The sequence below is a fragment of the Pezoporus wallicus genome, unplaced genomic scaffold (assembly GCF_028554395.1).
Source record: "Pezoporus wallicus isolate ANWC-B61680 ecotype Strahan unplaced genomic scaffold, APGP_CSIRO_Pwel_v1 contig_6783, whole genome shotgun sequence".
Classification (NCBI taxonomy): domain Eukaryota; kingdom Metazoa; phylum Chordata; class Aves; order Psittaciformes; family Psittacidae; genus Pezoporus; species Pezoporus wallicus.
In genome coordinates, this window is record NW_026637555.1 from 251,192 (window position 1) to 263,859 (window position 12,668).

Sequence of the window (12,668 nt, forward strand, 5' to 3'; positions counted from 1 at the left end):
GGGACTGACACAAAACTCACTCTGAATGCAGATTTCTGTGTTTCTACTTGTAGAAGTGACTAAAGACAAGTCCTGCGTGACTCCATCCCACGTGCACAGCAACAACTTGAAAGGATTTCTTTTCTTTTTTCTCCTTCCCCACCCCTCTTTTTTCTTCTTTTTTTTTCCACCTGTGCTCTGTCAGGTCCACAATCACCTCTGAATTCCACTCCTTTGCTGACAATGAATGCCACACACTTTGCATTTTCATTTCAGCCTGTGCTGCTTAATGTCACTGAAGACTTCAATGACTCAATACTGAACAACAGAAGCAGTGATGGATTTTGTGAGCAGGTCTTCATAAAAGCCGAGGTCTTCTTGACTTTAGGAATCATCAGCCTCCTGGAAAACATCCTTGTAATTCTTGCAGTGCTGAAGAATGGAAACCTTCATTCTCCCATGTATTTCTTCCTTTGTAGCTTGGCTGTTGCAGATATGTTAGTGAGCATGTCAAATGCCTTGGAGACCATCATGATCGCAATCCTGAGCAACGGCTACTTGATCATTGATGACCACTTTATTCAGCATATGGACAATGTTTTTGACTCAATGATTTGTATTTCTTTGGTAGCCTCAATTTGCAACCTCTTGATTATAGCAATTGACAGGTACATAACTATTTTCTATGCTCTCCGTTACCACAGCATCATGACTGTGAAGAAAGCTTTAACCCTGATTGTGGTCATTTGGATTGCTTGTATCATCTGTGGCATCATTTTCATTGCCTATTCAGAAAGCAAAACTGTCATTGTCTGTCTCATCACCATGTTCTTTACCATGCTCTTTCTCATGGCCTCCCTTTATGTCCACATGTTCTTGTTTGCACGCCTGCACGTTAAGCGGATTGCAGCCCTCCCTGTGGATGGGGTGCCCTACCAGCGTACCTGCATGAAGGGAGCCATCACCATCACTATATTACTTGGTGTCTTCATTGTTTGCTGGGCACCTTTCTTCCTTCACCTCATTCTCATAATTTCTTGCCCAATGAATCCATACTGTGTCTGCTACACTTCACATTTCAATACCTATCTTGTCTTGATAATGTGCAACTCAGTAATTGATCCACTCATTTATGCTTTCCGAAGCCTGGAGATGAGAAAGACTTTCAAAGAAATAGTGTGTTGCTGTTATGGCATGAGTGTGGGACAGTGCATGCTGTAAATATCCAGCTCTGTGTTGAGAATAGAGAAAGGATACACACAATAAGGGCATGAATATACATATGTATCTAGATATCTATATACATAGATAGCTCCAGATTAAAAGCACTGCTTGAAGGAAAAGCATAGGAAAAAGGAAAACAAAAACAAACAACTAAATACATTGATTCATACTTTTCAAAATGAAAGCCAGATTCAACTGAAGTATTTGAAACTATTTAAATAGTTCTAACAGAAAACAATCCAGAGTGGCTTACAAAATAGCTTAAGAAACTTGCTGGAAAAAATGAACCCTGAAAGGGAATAGTACCTTACAGAGATTGAAATAATTTTCTCTCTGCTCTTCCCTTGTACCTGTAGCTTTATCTCTGGGCCACTATCAACAGGTCAGTGTTTTCTAAAAGATTCCATAAGTAGCCTCTATGGAAAGCTATTCACTTGCAAGACAAATCAAAACACCAACAGGTAACAGCATTGCTTTACACTTGCTTCCATGCCTCTACCTTTTATTAAAAGAATAGATTGACATTAATCCTGCTTCCTACAAAGCAACCTGAGTAAATTTTTGAAGGTGAAAGTGAACATCCCTCTTGTATTGAAGTATGTTTTCAGTAGAAATCAGTTAAGTGAAAAGGAACAGCTCATGTATCAGTGAGAGTGTGACTGAAACAGCTGCCTGATGGATGTGCCTCGTATGAAGAGGGCATTCACATTATTGTGACACAGGAGTATCCCATCCTCAACTTGTTATTTTTTTTTTAACTGGGATGCACCGATCCATGTAGTATTTGGCATGTTAATAAAATGAAGTCACAAATCTTTTGATAAATTATCACCAAAGAGACCCATCCCTAGGAAACTTTGAAGGCTACACAGATCTGAACATAAGGAACAGCTAAAAACAAAATGGTTGTAATATAGCTTTGTGTAAAAGCTGCAGGGAGGTATCCATTTGGTTAAGTCAGGTATGTGGAAGAAATAAGATGTATATGGCAGATACATCTGTGCATTCAGAGACACATGTCACTGGTCAGTCTCTTTTTACTTCAAGTGCTTTACTCTGAGTTCAGTAGATGGACAGTCCTGCATTGGAAACAGGAAAGCAGCATGCTCTTTGCAACCATTTTCAAACCATGTGTGCAAGTTGGTGGCATGTAAAGCATGCAACTTCAGCTGCAGTAATTTAGTCTTTGCCTCTGCTTTTTATAGGAATAAACCATGTAAGTGGCCTTCAAATAGCATAATGTATTGTAACTGAGCAAAGGCTGATGTGATTTGTATGTAATACAACATATATGCAGTATTATAGACGGTGCCAGGCTAAGAAAACTCTATGCCTTTCTGAAGTTACTTAGCACCTTTCTGGTGTCTCACTTTTAGGAGGTGCAGTAACCTGAAGCCTTTGGGGTTGTTTAATGCTTTCTAACACCTAAAGGATCTCATTTGACTAAACATTTGGTTTGGGTTTTTTCCCATTTGAGTGAAGTTGCTAGTTTGTTGTTATCTGTGGGGGTCCCCTCTGTCAGTTGAGGAACTCCAGACCAGATCCTCCCAATTACTCTGCCTCCAAGTTCTGCATTCACACACTAGCCCTGGTACAACCCAGGCTGAAGGTTTTTCACTGCTGCTGGCTCTGGCACCCAGTTCTGTCTGTAAGGAAGATATCTCCCACAGTTTGCAGATAACTGGCCCATATTTTATTTCTTCATTCTCAGCATCCCACAACCTACATAAGGAGCAACCCAACTTCCCAGTCCAATGGGGTGTATAATATTCATGCAGCCAAGAGCCACCTTTTTCTGTGCTCTAGCCATACTGCCCATCAGCACAAACCTGCCTCATGCTCCCTATCTCCCTTGCCCTCTGATCACACCCTAAATTTCCTACTAGAGTTCTCATTTCCTCCCAGACTTCCACCTTCCCAAGACTCCCAATGTTCCAACGCTTACCTAATCTCATAACCCTTAATTTTAGAAAGGCTAAAGTAAAAAACCCACCAAGGTCCCTCTGGAGCATGTGGCAGAACAGGCAGACATGAAAATTCTCCCATGTTTCAGGTAGAGACTGGAGAAAACACGAGCAAATGGCAAACCCGAGTGCTTTCAGCCTTATCTGCATATTTACAGCTTGGCAGTACCAAGATCTGTTCTGTTAGCTCAGCCTGTCTTACTTCTGCAGCACCTGATGTGGTGTGTTAAGATGAACTGAAACAAATCGGCATAGGAAACCACACAACAGGCCCACATTATTCATACAGACTGTACCTACTTGTTGTACAAAAGCTCTACCTGTTGTCAGTGTTCCGTACCTTTATATTCTGGAACATGGCTTACCATGATATTCTGCCTCAGGTTATTGTGTATTTAGCTTTAATTGCACCTGATGTTTTACTTATTTATCACTTTAAAAGAAATTTTAGATTACACTGATTCATATTGTGCTTTGCCTTTAAGAAAAACATATATCTGTTGAATAAAACAATCTGAAGACATCACTGAGAATCATGTTTGTGTCTATCAGAGCTCTATGCCGTGTCAAACCACAGTCCTGGTGGTCTGGTTCACAAAACTAGACATCTAACAGGGGGCAAAAACCTCCTAATTCTGCAGGAGTGCACTCTAAGGAAATACCACTGCAGTCAGTTGCTGTGGGACAGATCTTAACACTTCACTGGGAAGAGAGTACTGGAACTGGCATTCAGCCATCCTCAGTCCTCAGGGACAGGGCTGAGACTCAAAGAGACATAGAAGGACTGAGAAATCAGCAGAAGCGTGTCCCATCCATCCATTCCCCCACCCCCCCAAAGTATAATTTCCCAGCAGCACACTCTATAGGCATGTGTATAGAGCAGAGCAAAGATATCACAGCAATATACACTACTACAGTCCTTACCAGATGCTGGTACCCAAGAGCAACATTTCTATCTGCTGAGAATCGGCCCTGTTTATAATTACAGTGAAATGTGAACAATTTGTCATTATTAAGCTAATATATAATCTGTTTCTAGGAAAAAAATGTTTCTTCCTAGGTAAGAGTGCTGGGCTGAACAAGATATTTTCAGTTTCCCTTAGCATGGGAAATGGCAGACTGAGATAACACACTTTTCATTGAAAGGTGTCATTTATATAGGTTTATTGATTCAGTATTTCTGCAAGAAAACCAGGCAGTTCATGAGCACTGCAAGACTACCATTTGCTCAAAGACTTGTTAGAAAATACTGCTCTGTTCAGACAAATATTTGTATTTGCAGGAGCATGCATTATCCTGCTAAGTCAACTCAACCCAGCAAATCTGCAAATTGCAGCCAGATTTGCTTCTTTCATACAATATTCAGCACTATGCATGCAATTTTCCCATCAGTAAGTGTCTAAATATTTTATAATTGAAAACATTTGACCTAATGGATAAACAGCAAAATCTAGGCACAGAATTCTGCAGTCAACCAAGGTCATCAGTAGGGCCGTTAGTACAAATACCTTCATTACCTCTTCACAGCTATAAGATGCTTCCATTTGTTGAAGCCTGGACCAGGACAAGGGCTAGATGCTTGGTTTGGTACCTATACCTAAACCATTACAGTGATTTTGAAGCTCACTCACAACTAAATACAGCTTCACAAAATATACTGGAAACCCATTTGCTAGGCAACCCATCCCAATCGATGTTGCACACCTCTGAGACAGTATGATAGAAATCTGGTAGCCTGGGCACTGGGATATGCAGCATGGGTACAGCAGATGCAATAATTACAGAACAGCTTGTTCCTTCCTGCCTCCACCATCCAAATGCAGAGGTAAGCTGCACTCAGACCAACTGATACAATTTGATCCCTTCTGAATAAGGTGTGGAAATCTGGACAACATTCAGTGGGCTACAGGGTGCAGGGCAGAGACAGGCGGGCTGAGCTGCAGATACCACCGGGAATGTTGGTACCAAGTCACAACAGGGCTCTGTGGTGTTCCCTGCTCGGAAGAGCTCCGAGTTCAGGTATGGACCTGGCTTTTTATCACAACTATATCACAATGCCTATGTTCAGTAGGTTTCCAGCAGGAAGGAAAAAGAATAGTTTTCAAAGAACACTATGAAGACTAATAAAAACATCTTTGCCCATATATATCTTTGAAGAACATTCAAATGATGCTGTTCTGTTCAGTTGTGAAGGTTAAAACTTAAAAGGTTAAAATACAGCCTTGTTTATAAACAATTCAATCAATAACATACTGGACAAAGTCATTGAAGAAGGAAGATAAAGCAAGTTCTTACTGCCAGGGCTACACATGAAGCCCATTTGCACTGGTGAAGCTAACTACAGCGCAAGAAGCGCAGCATCACAGCTGCACATTTCATTGTGCTCTTCCCTAGGCTGCCACATAACAGGGTCACAGCTCAAGTCAGGCTTTACACTGATGAATGAATATAAGCTCCATCAGATCTGTTTCAAAGAGTTAAACATAGCTTTTGATGTTTTAAATTGCCCTAGAAAACATGTATTTTTTTATTCTTCCTGCTTAAAAATAATTATTTCATTTTTTTCAGAAATAACAGGCATAGGGAAGCTTGCTCCTAATCCATTTTTCATAATCATCCACAACCTTAACATCACCACAGTCATTACATATTTCATACGCAATTTCAATCGTAGCACAAGAACTATGCTCATTCATCACACTCATAACATACGCCTCTTAAAGTCAACCTAAAAATCACTGAGTAAGGTACCAACACAGGACCTTACTGCTGGCACCAGTGCTGACTGGAGCAAAAGGCATATTTCTATCACACTCACTGCTTCAGCACTATGCAGAGTATCCCTAAACCTGCCTGATATGGGGAGGTTTCTGTATCATAGATGAATTAGAAAAGTCTCAGAAAGCAGAAAAACTGGAATGCAGTAAATTTGATGGTTTTGCAGTGCTGCATTGGTCAATGGGGCAGAAATACAGAAGCATGTACTTAATCAGGAAGACTTGAACCAGGACAATTATGTAATATTCACATCATTCTGACACTGGTGACAAAAGTAGATCTAATCATTATTCTTACACCTTTAAATGACCGAGCACAAGAAGAAGACACACTTCCTTGTTCTGGGATGGAAATCTATTTACTATCTGCTATTTTTGCATTCATAGCGTCACAGTTAAGTATCTACCCTAAGCAGTTATGAATTTCCAAGGTCTTTGTGTCTTGCTTTATGTGTCTTATTTCTTTGTTTATAAAAAAAACACACAGCTATTCCTCTCTTATGATTACAAACACAGCAGCATTGCTGGATTGATATTTACTTTAAAAAAAAAAAATCTATAAATCCATGCATTTACTGCTCAGATTGTCTCCATTAGTAATGACCAGTCACTATTCACCTTGAAGCCTAAGTGATACAAGTTTGGTTTGTTCTATATCTATTATTGACTCAAGATCAGAAATATATATATTAGAAAAAAAAAAAACAACAAAGAGAACAGTCCTCATCCGCTGTAATGGGTACAATAAGCAGCACAACACTTTCAACACATTACTGATATAATCACTACAATTGTAAGGACACACACTGGAGGCAAGCTGCAACTCAACTACAAACCCAAAGGACAAACATGATGAACTCAAGACTACTCTATATTAACATATAAATAATCATAAACATGTATTAATTGATGTAACAACAAATACAGTTTAAATAGGATGAAGGCTTGCTTTTTTAAAAATAAATACTCATACACTGATTCAGAAACACTTCTAGCTATTCAAATTCACTAACTTACCTTGAATTAACATTTAAGCACAGATAAACCTACAGACATGGCAGGAAATAACCATTTCTTCAGACTTGCATATTTGCACAGGTACAAGAAACTATGGGTGAGACAAAACAACTACAGACCTTTCACCACATGCCCCTGCTATTACACGCGTTCAAATTTAGGTTTGCCCACTCAACACAAGCCCATTTTGTACAAGCAGTTGGGTAGCAATTGCAGTGCCTCTTCATCTTCAAAAACCATGCTACTGAACCAACCAACCCCAAAGGGGCCATTATATTGAGTGAGTTGATAATCAAAGCAGTGAAAAGGTGCAGCTGGGAGAATCACTCTAAGCAGCTATTTCCTGTGATGAGAAAAAGCAGTGAGGACCTATTAACACTCATTTCATTAGGGGTTCATATCACACCTTCATGGAGTTTTGCATGAGTGTTGGTGTTTATGACTTAAAGCTGTTGAGAGCATGCTGAGAAAAGCATCCAAGTGCGATTCAGAATAACTGCATTAAGAAATGGATTACTTCCTCTGCCATTAGCATGCAGCTGTGAAGGTCATCTCAGGACTTCTTCAGCTCTAAGTGTATTTAACTCCTCTTATTATAATATCTTACCTCATGGTGTTGAGTATTCCCTAAGGCTAATGTTGCAGGCAAGGAAGCTCCTCTTCAGCAGCTGCTGAAGAGGATGAGACACTTTCACTCGCTGTCTAGAATGAGGTCACAGCTTCACCATATCTATGCCAGGAACAACTTTCTTCTTCAGCTACAGAGAGAGCTAATGGGGACTGCTGAAACATAGCACTCTAAATGTTTTTACCTAGTTGCTAGTTTCATCAGGATAAGCAGCCACGCAAAATTCTATATTCAGGAAACAAAAAACAAAAAAACAGAGGAGCATTATTTTTTGCAATAACTTGCTTTGAGAACTAATGAGTCTTTTTATCTCAACTTCAGTGAAAGACCCTGACTTTCCATCCAACCTTGTAGGCCTTGGACTTCCCAAATTCAAAATGAAATAGTGAAAATTTTACAAAGGTGTATTTATATGAAATGTGCACACAATGGAAAAAGACAGACAGAAGCATTTTTATCCCTTTCAGTTATGCCATCATTCTGAGATCACAGAAAAAATCTGGTTCTGAGATTGACCAAACACTTGGAGATCTGGAGCTCCAGCACCGCCAGGAGGCAGGAGTCCCAGCATGCAGTGAGATAATTCCATGAGTCATTGCAATTCAGATGTTCATCACCACCAGGATCAGTGCCTTTAAGAAAATATTAGGCAAAAGCAAGAGGTAAAAGAAAGGTGGATGGGAATTAAAGTCTGAACAGTTGTGCAAAACAGTTACTGGATGCACATAGTGACATTTAAGACACAGGAGAGAGCAAGATCTGAGGATGGATATCTTTGGTGCCTATCAGCATGTAAGAACCAATAAGTGTGAAATCAACAGCTAATTAATACAGATTTTGTCTGTATTGTTGCTACTGTCTTATTTCACAAAGCCTACATGCTAGTCTTGTCTTGAGCCTTTCAGAGCAAAGCACCTCTTCACACAAGACTTGTCCCTCAAGATGAGGCAGAACTCAATTACTCTGCATTTTAGCAAAACACCAGAGCAACCCTTGCAGCCTTTCGCTGCCTGCCTCTTCATCACAGTCAACTACATGATACCTGTAAAAAGACTTGCATTTAGTTATCTAAAAATTGTACTGCATGTGCTTGGAAATGTGCTCTAAATCAAGGGCTCATCACTTAAATTTCTGAAGTGGCTTATGGACAGCAAATAAAGATAATATTTTGTTTTCAAATTCTCTGCATGAAAGCAATTTAGGGGGACTTAAGAATTCAAAACTTCTGGTAAAACAAATCAGGAAGCGGGACTGAACATGAGGCATGCAATAAACTTGTCTTCATACATAAGAAAGCAATTAATAGATTTACATATACACTTGATGTGTAAAACTTAAACCAAACACTGCACTATTATGCTAACAAAATGCACTGCATTATATTTTTATGTTTAGGTAACAGGCCATCTATTTAATCAGAAAGGCACATTATATAATGCAAAGGTTGGTCTTTAACACATAGATGCTCTTAAACTGTTAATACATTTCCAGGCTTGCAGCCAGGTATGAGGTGGGTGGCCTTAGTTCTTGCCTTTGTGACCATACAGATTTTCATTTCCTTCTGAGTCAAGAATGTGTAAATCAGTAGCTGTGATCATGTATTCCAAAACAGCTATCACAAGCACCATTAACCACCTTCCTAGCCCTCTTTTGAGAAGACAGCTATCACAACTCTAGCACAATTCCGGTAATGAAATCTATTTGCATAGAGTCTAATGCTTAAACAAGCTTTAAAGGGTACTAAGCATCCAGTTTTTCTAAGAGATCATGGGCAAAGTAAATCAACATATAATTTAATTTATGGTGATAAGCCATGCAAATTGCATGAAGTAAATTGCCAAAAAGAAAATCTGGGTATGCCTAGCACAAGTTTTTGCATGTCCAAATAGATTGTGTATATGTTAATAAATTAATTTATTAATTATTGGGGAGGTAGGGATTTTCAGAAAGAGGTATTCTCCGACCAGGCTGGTTCTGGCATTTTTCATTCAGGAGTCAATGCATACCACATAGATAGTCTTGGCCCAGAGGCCAGAGGTCTTCCCATTTTAACCAGATATCCATCAGGCCAGCCTGTTTCTTCTGAAAGACACAAGTGACTTTCTCAGTACCAAAATGATGAAAGCAGGTGCTACTGAAAAACACAAAACAAGGGAGAATACTGACTCCTGCATTACACAGTGGCCTGAACACTCAGTTGCAGGGAAGGCGAATAGCAAAGACAGGAAAAATGCCCATCAGCAGACATCAAAGCAGTGTTAAAACAGACCTTTTTAAGCAGAATCAACTAAAATTCTCTGAAATCAATTTTCCTCTCTTAAGGGGCAGCATGCTGCTCCCAGTGACATCTAGCACAGTAGGCAGTCACAAGCAGAATCTGACTGGAAGATGCTCTTAAGCTCATTTGATTTACTCTGTGTCTCCTTGCTGGCCATGCCACAGTGTTTTTAACTCTATGCAGCAAATGCAGTCTCAGCTATTACCCTTTTCTCTGTACTGATGGCTATTGTTACTCAAATGATAGCTGAACAGACAAATAATTTGCCCCATTTCCTAAGTACTATTTGACACTACTGCCCTGTTTAATGCCATGCGTAGCAAATGGGAACTTCACAGAATGAGGCCTAAGGAAAAAACAAATCAATAATCCATGTATACAACTGGCATAAACCTGACATTCCATAAATAAACCTATGACTGTGTGGCTAGAGTTCATGTGCTGGTATGGAATTTGTGCCCAGAAAAAGCAGGTTCATGCATAGGAGTAACTGAGAAACTTCATACAGGCTGATATATACAGTGAAGAGGACAGTGTTCAACATTCTAAATCTACTTAGGTAAACGCAATTAGTCACTAAGAGATCATATTGAATTATTTATGATATCAAAGAAGTTCCCATTGATTAAAACCAGACTAGATGAAGCAGAAAAAACTGCAGCAAGAATTTGTGACAGTTGCATATTGCAATAGTAAAAAGCTTTTACTAATGAGTGATTGTTCTCTCCTGCTAATTGCATTTAGATCTGAAAGCATAGGCCTTTTTCTTTTGGCCAAGCAAGCTGAGTTGAAACCAAAATAACATACAGGCATATACAAATGAAAACATGCACAAGCTGACTTGTGAGTGTAATAACAATGCAAATGTTGTTTCCACTACTGATGCATATAATTTAGTCTCATTATGGATGATCCAGCATGCAATTTGATAATTCTATCACATTGTTATTGCCTAAAATGCAAATATTCTTTTGTTGTCAAAAAAGTATCTTAAAATTATAAACCAGAGATGTCATAAACTCTGTTACAAAGTTAATAACTATGAAAACCTAAATTTTAAATCAAAAGCTAGAAGAAATGGGGATGACATTGGAAGCAATGAGGCAGTGACTTTCTATGAAGATAAAACATTGTATTTCTTTTTCTTTCTTTTTTTCCCCCAAAATTTCTATATTTAATTAGTTACAAATCTGTTGAAAGAAAATCATGGAATCAGATGGGGCACACATAAGTTACTAAATATTCTTTTTGGAAATGAATTCACCACGTAGAAAAACATGATGTTCTCAGAGCTTCAATATATCATTTTCTCCTCTCATCTCAAATAATATTAAACTGGTTTAGATTAGATGTCTACCACCTCTGATTATTTATTGTGTAGTGTCACTAGGAGCTGACGTGTCACCATGCAAAGGTTTTTTTCTCTTGTATTAAAATACCTTCTTTTCTGGCAAAACACTAAGCCAGATGCACTGAGCAGGCTCATGTATTTCCAAAGGCAATCATACAAAAGAGACAAGGGAACACTTGCCTCCATGCAATTCTGCTAACAATAAGACTTTACATCATTTTATGCAGGCTTGATGGGAAGTAGTCCTAACCTTTGCTGAGTCCAAAGGGACAGAAACAGGAAACCTTCAAGGGGCACATGAAAACTTTGCCCTGTAGTTTTGGCCTTTATTTTTAGGTATTCTCAATTTTTGTCAGCTAAAACTATACTGTACTTTTAAGGGTTAAATGACAAGCTAGTAATACCCTTTAAAACTTAAAGCCTACACACTACAGATATGTAAGGCAACCAAGGCCAAATAACTGTTACTTAGAGTGAAATAACCACAATCTAAATTCCATATGATAACACATGCACAGTGAAAATCCATGCTTTCTCTGACTGACAGGTTAATCAAAATGGAGCTAATTATTTCTAAGATAGGCTGGATTTTAAATATAATTTTTTTGATCTAAGTGCAGCTCCTTACCAGAATCTAAGAGCAGTGAAATTACTGACACTCCAAATAGACAAGAAATATTCAAAACCAAATTATTACCTGAAAAGCAATATATGAAGAGGTATTGAATATTGTACCAGACATTTCTGGTTTGCTTTGCTTAAAGAAGACTAGAGTATGAGGCTTTGTTTTTCCCTTGCTGCTGGCTTACAGACCAGAAGGCTACTTAATTGTTAGCATGAGCAGAAGTATCTTTTGCATACCTCCCTGCTGTTGCCCCTCTTCTAAATGAACATGATTTCTTATTTAGCCACCAAAACACACTGCTGTTTTCATCTTTGATGGATCCATAAACTTAAGGAAGAGATCAGAAAAGATGTAGGGGACCATTTCTTAATTGATGCCAAATATTGAAGCTAGCAAAGTTGTCAGGGAGGATGTTTAATTCAGGGAACAGTATTTTCCAGATTATAACAGCCAAGAGATAGCCCAGGGAGCAGAATTTTCAGGGATAGCTGGAGCTCTGTGATGGTTTTGTGGTCTGTTTTCTTAAATGCTGTCCCTTTGGTAGCTCTGCTTAATTAAAAATTATTCTGAAACACTGAAGTAATATTTTACTTCTAATGTGACAGTTACTCCCAATTTGTTGCATAATTACTAATCAGAAAAGGCAAATAGCTGCCTAATAGCTGCCTAGGCATATGCACAAATATTGCTATTTTGAAAATTAGCTCACTGATACACTACCCACTTCCTTGTTTTCCTGGGAGCTGGTAAGAGCAGAACACGTAACACACGGTTTTGACGTCATTTTTCTTGAAGAGATAAGCGCATTAAGACAGCTCTGTAAGT

At 38.8% G+C, this 12,668-nt stretch overlaps 1 protein-coding gene across 1 annotated transcript; it reads left to right on the forward strand.

Annotated features, from left to right (window-relative positions):
- Positions 1-205: 205 nt before the first annotated feature.
- On the forward strand, positions 206-1,226 carry MC3R (melanocortin 3 receptor). The gene has a single exon (XM_057406313.1). The coding sequence runs from the start codon at positions 223-225 to the stop codon at positions 1,198-1,200; it is 978 nt and encodes a 325-aa protein (XP_057262296.1). The 5' UTR covers positions 206-222; the 3' UTR covers positions 1,201-1,226.
- Positions 1,227-12,668: the final 11,442 nt, after the last annotated feature.

Coding starts and splice junctions, on each gene's coding strand:
- MC3R (XM_057406313.1), top strand. CDS start 223: ATGAATGCCACACACTTTGCATTTTCATTTCAGCCTGTGCTGCTTAAT.